Genomic DNA, 12,231 nt, shown 5'->3' on the forward strand with positions numbered 1-12,231 from the left:
GTCCGTGTTTGGAGGCAACTCTAGGAATGCCAACATAAAGCTGTCCATGGCTAAAGGGTGGCTCGTGTAGATCTAGCCCTGCCACAGCTAAGGTCTGCCCTTGTGCCTTGTTACCCTTAATAGTCATAGCTTATCTTCCGCTGCACGCGCTGCAGCAGTTCTGTTGCAGTCGGCGGCCAATCGTTCTTGTCTGGCTACAGCGTGTTCCTCTACGCGAGTTCTGGCAGTGGTGTCGCGATTAATCTGAATTCGTCGCTGTCTGTCTAACTCGTTTTCGTTCGCGCGAGCTGTAGCACTCCTGTGTCTGTCGCTGTCTAATCGCCATCGTCTAGCTGCCTCACCTTGCTCAGCACGCGCTCTCGCCGCTGTCTCTGTCGCCATCCAAACGTTGCCGTCTCGCTACTTCGTCTTCTTCTAAACGTCTCCGTTTTTGACTGGCTGCAGCTGCGGATGAAAAGCGGTCATCCGTCTCTTCGGAGGCATTGTAAAAAACAACGAAAAATGTCACGTATACACTTGCAATCGTGTAGCACTACAAGATATTGCGCAGCTAGTAGAATTATCGGCAGTGTGAACCATCCTCTAGAGACATCGTCACTTCCCTCCGCTGCAGGGAGTGCATACCGTCCGATGTCAGGAACGGGTCCGTTTAAATTCGGTGGAGATACCGTCCGATGTCCCGTTGAATGTCGCCAGGAAGACAAATGAAGTCACGTGCAGTTAGACGTAGTCACGGCTCGTCTGATCTTGCCCTTTTCGACGTCGTCGGCAAGAAACGACACGATCGGCGCCTACCGTTCGACGTCAGGAACGGGCAGTCTAAATTCGGTGGAGATACGATGCGCCGTTCCAGAGATACTCGCGCGCGAGCGGAAGCGAGTGCGATCGGCAGAAAATCGCGTCGTCGTGGGAGAAGTCAGGAAGACGACCGCAATTTCACTTTCGACGCGAATGAATTCGGCGTGCGCAAGCCAAATTCGGCTGAGATCGGACTCGCCTATTTTGAGAAACGCTCCAACAGACGGACAGACAGACAGACAGACACCTCTGCTTTATTTAAACATATATAAATAGTATATATAGATAGTACGGCTCCGGTTTGGTTCTTTTTAATCAACTAAAATTTAGATTTGAGTGCAAGTCGAACAATAGATGCAGTGTGGGAAAATTACCAGATCTTGGTATCCCGGGCACATACAAACATGGAAATAATACCTTCGAAACGCACGTGAGGAGGTGGAGGCACTGGTGCATTCTAACAGTCAGAATGATGCTCATACGTTGGAACGAGCAGCTTCTGGAATATTACATATGTAGACTCCACCCCAGTCGGACAGGGCCCATCCTATTCTGCTAAAGAGTAGATGTAATCACCTTAATTGCATTCCTTAGACTAGACTAGACAGCCAATTAGTTCTCAATGACGTCTCCAGAGTCACAAGCGACCTCAATTCACAGCCTTTAGAAGACATCCGCACCTACTTTTGTCAGTAGAATTTCTGCAGCTATTTTAGAATGCCATCACAAGCTTGTAATGAGTGTTTACATTGTGTTTAGCAGACGTCATTGAAGTAGTTACACTAATTCTGATTTCAATTTCCTATTTTCTCCACTAGACAGCCCAAACTGACAAAGTCTACACAAACAATTCCCACGCTGCATCTATTGTTCGAATGGAATTTTTTTAGTTTACAATTCTTAATTTGTGACATCGCGACTGAGATTCTGCGTTTTCTCAGGCCAATGAAGACGTCATCAGACTGCCAGAGGCGCGCGATAGCAATAATTCGGATAACAGAATTTCGGAATACATGCACAGAGCGGTCTACATGCAAGAAGTAAAGATCAAATTTGTACTACAGCTAGCGCTAGAAACTGTTTAATTAATTAATTAATTAAAAACTAGGAGACTTTGCCAGAAGCAGTTGACTACTTAATTCATGCAACTTGGGATAAAACACGAGCTAGGACTCATTAGAGTAGACCGGCGCTAGCAAATTAATGCAGTGGCCTAATTATACAGGCTGTCAATATGTAATTTAAACCGTTTAATTAATTAACTTAAAACATACATCCATATGCTTATAATCCGTAATGCTAGCTAGATTTATACGGCAACTCCCAAAAACAATTCCCGCAGAACACATAGCACAATAGATATGTCACAATGCTTCTTCAACTGCTCGTCCGAGATAGCCGATTGTTGCGTCTTCAGCAGCAGCCTGTGCATGCCATCTGGTCAGAATCTGAAAACACTGCTCTCTGACACTTTTCAACCTCTCGACTGTCTCATCTACCTCTACGTTCAAAGCGGCAGCCAAAAATGTCAAGTTAAGAGAAGGATTCTCTGCAAGCTGTTTGGCCAGTAGATTAATATGTTTCTTTGAGACAGGTACAGGTTCTTCAAGAGACTCGAGTAGCAGTGCTAAATTTAAACAACAAATATCAGTATTAAAGTCACTATGTGACTATATATATATATATATATATATATATATATATATATATATATATATATATAGTCACATCATACTAGATGTTAATCATATGGTCTAAGTAAAGTTGTCAAGTCAGTCTAACTGACAATATCAACAGTATTTATTTTGATAATACCAATTTACACAGAGAACATGCTTTTGAAATATTAAAATCTACTGATCAAGCAGAGAAATAATTAATGACAAGCCAACTTAGGTTGCAATCATACTTGCTATTCTGCAAATTTAAAGCGGTCTATAAAAATAATTAATTAAACATAAAATAAAGCTGTGGCCAACAATGGCTGACTACCACGTACAGCCCAAATCTCAGTAGTGTACCTTGCTGAGGTAGAATAGTTTTCGAACTACCAGAATCTGGCTCCTGTCTTAAATGTTGAGATGCAATCACATCAGGATCCGCAAAGTCACATAAAACTACGTCATCTACATAATGGCAAACACCGTTTGTGTAGTTACACATTTCCTCTACGTGAGCTTCAGTCTGTGTTGCCGATAGAACTGAATTGATAGACGTAATCAGTGACTTCATGAGATTATCCTTGTTCTGCTCAGATGCAGAGAGTCGAAATTGATATAGACACTTTGCAGCAGCTAAACCTTGTCGCCTTAATTTATTGACGGCTTCATCATAATGAAAAACGCGCATATCATTGTCATCAACTTTGTTGACAATGTGCTTTTTTAGGCAAGTGACATGTGGGCAGAGATGACCACAACTGAACGTGAGATTTTTAAATTTTTGTTTTGAAATTTCGGCAACAACGCCAAACAGCCATAATATCAATTTCTTTTCATCATTACTATCACTGAAACACAATGCACAAAACATAATAAAAAATAACTCAATCATGCTCCTCTAATCATTTACGTACCTCAGCTGGTGCTGTACAACAATCCGGTTTGCCAATGGTTTGATAATAAAGCGAATGCCCAAGTTTTGGGCCATTAGACAAGCTCTCTTTGATAGGAAAGGCAGACGGCCACGCTTGAGACTCTGTTGCAACTCTGTCTGTTGCTGCATGTGAGTAAGAAGTCGCACAATGAGATGCAAATATAGCCAAGGAGGTAGAAAATCAGCAAAGTCAAAGTAGAATTTTTTTTCCCAGTTGTGCAACAACTCTTCAAGATTAGGATGGTCTTCTGGGAGTCGACAAGGTACAAGATATATCTCTGCATGCATGTCTGTTAGATGTTGGTCAGTTTGCTGCTGTTCAGATTCATCACGACTGGTTTCCAGTGTCACTTGTTTCATTTGTTCTGTTAGCTGCTTTGTATCAGGAGATAAAGAGATTTGCCTGTGCAACAGCTTACAGATAAATCCTAGTGCTTGGAATAGAAGACATAGTATGCGAACGTCACTGTCAGAAAATTTATGAAGGTCATGCATGATGTGGTGCATGAGCTTCTGTGTCAGAATTCCTTTGTTTTCAAGAATAAGCCAATCAGAACGATAACTTAAATCTCGCTTACTTTCGTTTGGTAATTTGACAAGAAGAGTCATCAGGTCAACAAGCCATTGTGGATTAGGAATTACAAACTCTTCAAGAGACTTTTTCATTTCTTCATCTAATCCTTGCATTGAAGCTAAAACAGAAAAATGACACTTAGATAATCGTAACATAATGTGTATGAAACGTACTAGCTGCAACAAAAAGTAAAGTGCATGTGTCAAGTTCACACAATGTGTTCTGACCCAAAGTAAGTTGTGTGAACTGCATACCCTATTATCGAGACATAAATCAAGACATACAAATATCTATTGGAAGACTTACCAGGTACAACAATAAGTCCAACATCATGGAAAAATGTACTCATTGTCTGGAATGGACCTTTATGCACATCAACATTGCATTGGGCTGCAATTTCTTTCATTTCGTCAAAAGGTAACAAACACCGAGGTTCACTAGCTGAATGTTCCATCTTGTCAAATAAAGACTGTTGATGAAATTTCAAAATTTTTTCTTCAAATTGAAGCCATGACAAAGGAATATCTTCTTTCATGTAGCTTCTTGCTAAAGCTGCCTTTACTATAGCCTTTCGTAGCACACAAACATTTCTGTCTTGAAAGTCAGGACAGGAATTCTCAACTCGAGCTAAAAGTTCATCATTATCCTCGTCATCATCAACTGGGACATATTCAATGTGACAAGCAAACTCCTCTGATTTCTGATAGCATTTGTCAATTTGGTTTATTGCCATCTTCACACGATCTTCTGTTGCTTTCTCGCTATCCTTGTGAGTGCCAACAAAGAATAGTCGCACTGGTTCAGGTTCCAAAGAAGTATGAGCATGAACTGACGCAACCCACATATGAATACGTTGCAAGTCTGCATCAGTAATTCCTTTGTCAGTCAACTTGGCTAGATCGAACACAATAAGATAAATAGCCCGTCTGGTGAGAAAGATGTGATGCATAGGCTCATACAGAGGTTGACCTGCAAAATCCCAAACACTTAGTTTGACTGTTTCATCATCCTGAGAGCCACTCAATTGCCAGTGCTTCTTCAATTTCGGCATTGGCAATTCACTAAAGTCATGCTGCAATAGTTCTGGTTCAGATCTTCTCTTTCTTCGTTTTTTCCTTTTCTTGGTTACAGGAACCTCATCATCGTAAGATCTACTGTAAATATGTAGTTGAGGCTCATCAGAAAAACGCACTCGATTACCCTTGTATGGTTGTGGCCTCTCTACTGAAAGGTAGCGTCTGTCATCTTTTGCAATTCTACGTTGAGTCACATAACTTTCTTGTGCAGACCCTTTTATCAAAGCAGCTGGTGGTACTGCAAATCGTGGTACAGTTTTTACATCAGCTAACGTTGATGGTCTTCCTTGTGCTTGTGTTTCTGTTCTTGTTACAGTATGACTTGCCTCTAATCTGCTTGCTGACTTCTGATCATCACCTTGTAAACGTAATTCCTCTATCGGTACACGAGAACGTGGTTTAGTAGAAGCAATCTCATCTTGCTTGACACGTTTTACAATTTCCTGAGCTATTTTGTCATTGAAATCTGAGTGAGGCACATCCATCACCTTCCACACCGTGTCACTCACAGGTTCTACATCAGGAGTGCTGATTAGCCTTGTGTCAATGCCCTCCGTACAAGCCAGATCATCTATAAATTCCTGACCAGTAAGATATCGAAAGAGAGAAGTTTTGCCAACTCGAGCATCTCCTAGCAGCATAAGCTTGATTCTGTGTGGCCTGGTTTTCCCATCTCGTAAAGCTGCTCTAAAATGGCGAATAGCTGCTTTTCCTCGAGATCGAATTTCTGGAGGAACTAAAATCATTGAAAATCATAAACAAATTCACAACAATATTCATAAACATAACATACTTTCAGACGTCACTTCTGCTGCAGTAAAACCACTCTAAGCATAAGTAACAAAACAAACGATGATTTAAAAGTTAACAATAATGCACAGATCACACCAAACTATATTTTACAGCATTTCTGATAGACAAATCTGCTCCTGAGTTGCAGATCTTCTCACACACAGATTCATGACCTTTCTTCTTGGCAAGATGCAGAGGAGTGTTTTTATCCTGAATCAAATAGCTTGCTACACACAAAATTACTTACATTAATAAAATCACTTACACTGTTTTGAACATTCACAGTTGCTTTGTTTGCAATGAGAACATCAACAACGTCCTCTTTATTGTACAAAGCTGCCCAGTGAAGAGGTCTGTAGCCATTCTTAACAAACAATCAAAAGATTAGCTCCCAATCCCTCACTTAATAAAAAATTCATTATTTTACAAGCAAAAAATCCAAGCATGACAAGTACGAGTTGAGACTAACAAACTACTGTACTCCTGCAAATAGAGCTCCACAAGTTCGTTTTTCAGTCCTCTGGCCAGAGTGGCATTATTTAACTAAGCATACGGCTCTGACATTCTCTTGCTCTGCAGTCATATTTCAGGTCATCGTAACAGCAAACATACATTCCATTTTGACATAATGTACATCTCAAGTATATTCAATGTCAATTGCACTAAGATCACAGCTCTCTTAGCCTGTGGCGTGTATCCCTGCTCATCGTCAGGCAGCATAGTGCACGTATTGTTCAGTTCCAGCATTTCGTTCTTGAGTTTGTCATGTCCTTGAAGGCAAGGTCAAATGATTAGTACTCCAAGGGGACTTTAATCATGCAAGCATGGGATTATATTATTTAGATTGACAGTCTCCATTAGCTTCTATTCTCAAGCATGAGGTGCAACTAGAGCTCTATTGTCAAAAAATTGGTATTATAATAAACAATGTAAATTCACAAAAACTCAAGCATATCCTACTTACTTTGGCAACTGAATCAACATTTGCTTTTTGTCTGATGAGATATTGTGCAATTCGTTGAAATCCAAGCTTGCTGGCAATGTGAAGTGGTGTGTACTTATTCTAGCATTCATTAAAACAACATCAATCAACTAGCCAGTCTGCATACTCACGAAGCATTACACAGTTGATAAATTTACCTCTCCACAATCTGGCTCATCAACAGGCACTTTCCACTTTTCAACAAGCCATTGCACTATGTCAAGATGGCCACCATTCATACCATTCACAGCACAAAAGAGAGGAGTCCATCCATTCTAAATAACAATTGTAGGTTTGCTGTTAGTAGCCATGAATAGACTGTGCCTACCTTAGCGCTTGCAAGCAACATTTCCTTTTGACGCTCGCTGTCTGCTGCCTCCAAAAGAGCTTGGCAGCTACGCACACTGCCAACTTTGCAAGCCAGATGCAAAGCCAACCAACCTTCCTACGTAAGGAAATCTCATCTTGCCAATTGCAACATGCAACAAACTTCTAACTGCACTGTCAATTCATATCAGACCTCAGTAGCAACAAAAATATCAGCCTTGCATTCGATAAGAAATTTCAGCACATCTACTTTCTGGCTATTCACGGCACAGTGGATAGGTGTCCATCCCTAGAATAGATAAAAGAAACGAGATTTATAATTTAGTTAATGATGCAGATGTGTTTGTTTGCATTATTGCTGGCTAGTGAACAGTGCTGTAAAAGGCAACAACCTGCCATAATACCAAGAGACACCCTACTAATTCACTGTACTATCCCTAGTCGCTTCAATGCCTCGAGTAATGAAGTTTCTAAACAGCCCAAGTTCCATTTACCAGTAATTTGCAACCCAAAAACATGAGCAGTTGCATTAAACAACTATTATATAAGCGTTCATGGCCATATTAAAATCTATCCTTAGAACTTAATTAATTTCATATCAGAATTTCACAACTAGACAAGTTGTCTACTTCCTCTTACCAAACCAACACTCAAACAATTAATAAAGTTAATTTAATTTAAATGAGAGTGAAATTGAAAAACCAATTGATTGATTATTTAAATTTGAAATGCAAGATTCAATTAAGTAGTAACATTACTGAATTTCACCTTTAGAGTTTGTGCGTTAATGTCCAGTCGGCGTGTTTCAATAATCATCTTGACCATTTCTACTGTTCCACTAGACGCTGCTGAATGCAAGACAGAGTTGTGTTCCTGTCAATTAAATCACATATAGCTAACCTAGGTAGAACATCTTGCATTTTAAGAACTTACTCTCGTTAGCAGAGTAGGATCTGCACCCTTCTCTAGTAGCAGCCGTATGAACTCAGAACTAGGACACTTGGTAGCCCAATGGAGGGCGGTCCAACCACCTTTCGCTTTCACGTTCAACCATGAGAGTTTTGGAAAACTCAAAATCTTTTTTAATCCAGGCAGATCTGCCGCTAGCACTGCCTCATGCAATGGTGTCTATAACAAACGTACGTAGTATACTACAAATGCATCACCTACGTGGACGACTCTCCACTGATTACTTTGCCTCCCTTGAACTTGACACGTTTCAAAGGCAAGTGCGGCATGTCGGATTCATCTTCTACTGCAGAATGCAGACTATCTGCTTCAGCATCATTTGATGAATCGCCCATTTCCAAACGCGTCACGTGGATGCAGTAATTGCTGCTAATTGGCGCATACGGAAGTCAATAACAACTTTTATCTCTAGCAAACGGCGTAAGCGCTCGATATGTATTTGAACAGCTAGCTGTACCTATTAGCCAGAGCTGTACCTAGTAGCCTGATTATTAGCGTTCTACAAGGATACTAATACAACCCCGCCCTCGCCGGATGTTGAAGGCGGGACTCTTGCAATCATGTTGCTAGCCTGTGCAAGTACAAGTATCATGTGTGAATAACACCGTCATGCGCCTCGTCCAGGAAAGTAACTTCTGAAAGGGTATTTCAAGGTTAGCCTAATAAATATATTTTGTATACCAATTTGTTATTTAGTACAGTGTCTGTCTTGGCCTAAATATTTGTTAGAAAAATAACGACAAATGGTAAGCCACAAAATTTTTATTGACTAGTTAATTTATTAGTTCACTAATTTAACATGCCAAAATAAAAGTGGACGAAGCAGATATACCATTTGCACATACAACAGTGACCGACCATAAAAACAAAACCAGCTCGGTAGCATAACCCAGCTCTCACATAAATTAAAACAATAGCCTGTGTGGATAGGTAGTCATTCACTGTGTTATACATAACTTTAGTCTTCTGTCAGGGATGCATTTCACTGTGAAGTCTTAACAAAAAGCATGCACAAAGTACACAGTCGTGTAACAGACAAACCAATGTCTTTGTTTCCTAGTAAGCAAACACAGAGCAATACGCTTGATCTACCATAAAACTCTACAATTAATTCAGAAGCAAGACACTGTTTTATAAGCTCATTGTAATCAACATGTCAACACTCACTTCTTGGTTAGAAACTGAAACATCGTGTGCATGTCAATATATGTTTGTCCAAGGGCGTCACATGGGTCCCAAAAGTGGGGGGGCGCAAATTTGAAGCTGAGATATGTGACGTAATTCATGGCGTCATATATATTAAATTCTTCTGTAGTACTACAGTCTATGCTGAATCAGCTAATTTAGCTAAAGACAAGCTACACTTCTGTTTAATTAACGTTGAAAATAGAATTGACTCAAAATATAGCAAGCCACGCCCTAAAAAAGTGGGGGGGCTAGCGCCCTCTCTAGCCCCTAAGACGTGACGCCCTTGGTTTGTCTGACTCACAATCGACAAAAATGACGATGCAAGTTCTTGACTTCGTAATAAAAGTATAGACACTTAAAGCACTCAACTCTCCTCTCTCTTTCTTCAAAATTGATGACCAGATCCAATCTCACATGCAATCACTGTCTGACAGTCAATTCAGGAATATTGTAATACAAGTCCAATGACTCTGGATTAATTAGAGCTCCACGATTGCTTACATCTTGACCAGAGATAATGCGCTTGACAGCAACCTCTACTTTCTTGCCACTTACTGTGTATTAACCGTACAAGCAAACATAAGAAAATCATAATCACCAACATCACTTCTACATGAACACTCACAGGAATGGACGTCGTCTCCAGAACAACACCAGGGACATGCCTAACTGACAGTTGGGTACGAATAGCTGCCTTAACACGACTAACCAAGTCTTGTGAGAACCTAAATCAAGACACTGATAAGAATAATATTCTTACCAAAAGGCATCTGACATACGAGTGTCCTTCAACCATTTTCAAAAACAAAACAACTCTCTCCTCTAGTTCTATTAGCTGAGCAACACACAGAGAGTCTTGAACTTCAGGAAAAGTTTCCACTACACAACAAATCATGGTGTTGCAAATAATATAATGAGATGGTATCTGTGGTTTTAAATAACATCGAACCAATGTTGTAAATCTCTGCACTTCCAAACCTAATTCCATTAGGATTTAACGTGCCATCTCTAAATAACAAAGTGATCAACTTAAAACAGTTACATAGCTAGTTGTTGCATCAAGATTCAAATCATTCCCACCTTCTGCCAAGCATTACTATTCCTCTTGTTTTTGGATTAACTAGCCCACAACACACAGTGATCATGGGGAGAACCTTGAGTTTGAAACTCAATAATTATTCTGAAAGCATGATCAACTAGTTCTCCGAAAAGATCAGCGGAGTGGTTTTCATTAATATTGTCACTATCAGAATAACTTGAGTCCCTAAGTGCCACGTTCTGAGAATGACTACACGACTGAGCAGAGTCACATAACTGAACAAGGTGGCTAGACTGACAACTAGCTATTATAGGATCAACATTGTGAGACACACCCGTGTTTACCCTAGCAAGTCCAACATAATTCCATTGCATAGTAACATACGATGTTAATATCAAACCTGTTATTACTTTCAAAAGGCGTGATGCTATTTACAGTACATCCATGTTCAGTAGCAGCATATACACATTAATTAAGAGTTACACAAAACAAGTTCGCTAGAGCTGCTATACAAAAGTGATTTCTCCAACCAGTGCTTCTTTTAATATAGTCTACAAAGGTATTTCGACCTTGCAACATGCTTGCAAACGCTCACGAGAGTCTTGAATTAGACTTATCTGATCATCCTCTCATCAGGAGCCTCAGTGTCGGCATTCGTTGAGTTAGTTTTTATCTATTTATTATCTATTTATTTGTTAACTTATTGATTAATTTATTATTTTATTATTATTTTATTTAATTGTGTGGTGTGTGTGTGTGTGTCCGTCATTTCATCTCATTGTCTATGTGCTTGCATGTCTATCTGTCTGTCAATTTGTCTGTCTACTTGTTTGTCCAGATGTCTATCTGATGGCCTTTTGAAATGATCATTTATTCCATTGTTCTGTTATATTCACATGTAATTATGTCTGCATGCATGGCTGTACTTGCATATTGTCATTGTAACTGCTCACTTCTCTCCTAAAAATCAATATTTCTACTGCATCTCAGGATGGCATGTAGAAGATGGCAATCATGAGGGTCTTCAACCCGACTGCCTCGTCTCACTGACGGCCCCTAAGGAACGTGCTCGTCACTTCCAAGGTCGTTTCCATTTTTTGGGAGGATGCTTCGTTCAAGCAAAGTGCCATCTTAGTCTACCTCCTTATCCTGCTGTTGAACAATGTGTTGAACTTAAATTCCAAGAACTTTGTGAAGACAGACTGTTGATTGGAGTCGATCTTAATGTGCAAGAGTTGGATGCATTGATTGTTACTGTTGGACTGTACAGTACAAGCATGCAGCAGTACAGTGTGTTCTAAATTGAAGAAAAATGCGCCTTTCATTTGTTTCCTTAAATGTACAGCGCACATCCTGTGTATGTGTACAATTAAGGTGTTTACTGGTGTTTACTAAAAATATAACTAAAGTCTCTTGCTTTTAGGAGTTCGCTAGCTACCAGACCCTCTCCTGTTTATGTGCCGGGTTCCCATAGTACAGTGCAGAATTGAGCAGTTCATAAGGCTTCGATTGATCCTAGGGATTCGATCAACAATGATCATTTGCCAGTTGTATTGACAACAGACAGACAAACAGACAGACAGACGGACGAATGGACAGACACACAAACAGAGAGACAGAAGAACTGGGCATGATATCTTGAGAGGGTCAGTCTGGTGCAATGCTAAGCTCAGAATTATCAATAGTATATTTAATAGTTCTACAAATGCTGTTTTCATCAATGTGCATGAGAACATGTGCAATAGATGAAGAGCACCGCTATCAAAATATTCCAGATCAAAAAAACCTGTTTCATGTCAACCAAGAAAACAAAGGTCCATTGGTCAAAGGAAATTAAAATTTGCTATTAATTAAATTCTTAATAAATTAGAAAAGTTAATTAATTAATTAA

The 12,231-nt window shown here is 39.8% G+C and overlaps 3 protein-coding genes across 3 annotated transcripts; all 3 read right to left on the minus strand.

Moving 5' to 3' along the window:
- Positions 1–1,993: 1,993 nt before the first annotated feature.
- Positions 1,994–7,088, minus strand: LOC134190183 (uncharacterized). Its single transcript, XM_062658622.1, has 9 exons — positions 6,976–7,088; positions 6,800–6,898; positions 6,101–6,199; positions 5,947–6,045; positions 5,837–5,870; positions 4,274–5,779; positions 3,374–4,085; positions 2,820–3,307; positions 1,994–2,425 (listed from the first exon to the last, which is right to left on the minus strand). Exons 1-9 carry the CDS (start codon positions 7,054–7,056, stop codon positions 2,163–2,165), a joined length of 3,381 nt encoding a protein of 1,126 aa, XP_062514606.1. The 5' UTR covers positions 7,057–7,088; the 3' UTR covers positions 1,994–2,162.
- A 243-nt stretch (positions 7,089–7,331) lies between these two features.
- On the minus strand, positions 7,332–8,477 carry LOC134198604 (ankyrin-3-like). Its single transcript, XM_062668022.1, has 4 exons — positions 8,338–8,477; positions 8,078–8,272; positions 7,913–8,017; positions 7,332–7,433 (listed from the first exon to the last, which is right to left on the minus strand). The coding sequence occupies exons 1-4, from the start codon at positions 8,446–8,448 to the stop codon at positions 7,332–7,334; spliced, it is 513 nt and encodes a 170-aa protein (XP_062524006.1). The 5' UTR covers positions 8,449–8,477.
- A 574-nt stretch (positions 8,478–9,051) lies between these two features.
- On the minus strand, positions 9,052–10,395 carry LOC134198614 (acetoacetyl-CoA synthetase-like). Its single transcript, XM_062668029.1, has 6 exons — positions 10,382–10,395; positions 10,251–10,309; positions 10,081–10,180; positions 9,857–10,026; positions 9,155–9,169; positions 9,052–9,107 (listed from the first exon to the last, which is right to left on the minus strand). Exons 1-6 carry the CDS (start codon positions 10,393–10,395, stop codon positions 9,052–9,054), a joined length of 414 nt encoding a protein of 137 aa, XP_062524013.1.
- Between the last annotated feature and the right edge of the window lie 1,836 nt (positions 10,396–12,231).

The sequence above is a fragment of the Corticium candelabrum genome, chromosome 1, assembly GCF_963422355.1.
Source record: "Corticium candelabrum chromosome 1, ooCorCand1.1, whole genome shotgun sequence".
In the NCBI taxonomy this organism is placed as follows: domain Eukaryota; kingdom Metazoa; phylum Porifera; class Homoscleromorpha; order Homosclerophorida; family Plakinidae; genus Corticium; species Corticium candelabrum.

Excerpts from the sequence above, each read along its gene's own strand:
- LOC134190183 (XM_062658622.1), bottom strand. The coding sequence starts at position 7,056 with ATGAATGGTGGCCATCTTGACATAGTGCAATGGCTTGTTGAAAAGTGG. Across the intron at positions 5,780-5,836 it reads AGCAGAAGTGACGTCTGAAA|TTCCTCCAGAAATTCGATCT; the intron begins GTATGTTATGTT and ends CAATGATTTTAG. Across the intron at positions 2,426-2,819 it reads AACTATTCTACCTCAGCAAG|CACTGCTACTCGAGTCTCTT; the intron begins GTACACTACTGA and ends GTTTAAATTTAG.
- LOC134198604 (XM_062668022.1), bottom strand. The coding sequence starts at position 8,448 with ATGGGCGATTCATCAAATGATGCTGAAGCAGATAGTCTGCATTCTGCA. Across the intron at positions 8,018-8,077 it reads ATCCTACTCTGCTAACGAGA|GAACACAACTCTGTCTTGCA; the intron begins GTAAGTTCTTAA and ends TTTAATTGACAG. Across the intron at positions 7,434-7,912 it reads TTAACGCACAAACTCTAAAG|GGATGGACACCTATCCACTG; the intron begins GTGAAATTCAGT and ends TATCTATTCTAG.
- LOC134198614 (XM_062668029.1), bottom strand. Across the intron at positions 10,181-10,250 it reads TGCAGAGATTTACAACATTG|TGGAAACTTTTCCTGAAGTT; the intron begins GTTCGATGTTAT and ends TTTGTTGTGTAG. Across the intron at positions 10,027-10,080 it reads AAAATGGTTGAAGGACACTC|GTTCTCACAAGACTTGGTTA; the intron begins GTATGTCAGATG and ends GTCTTGATTTAG.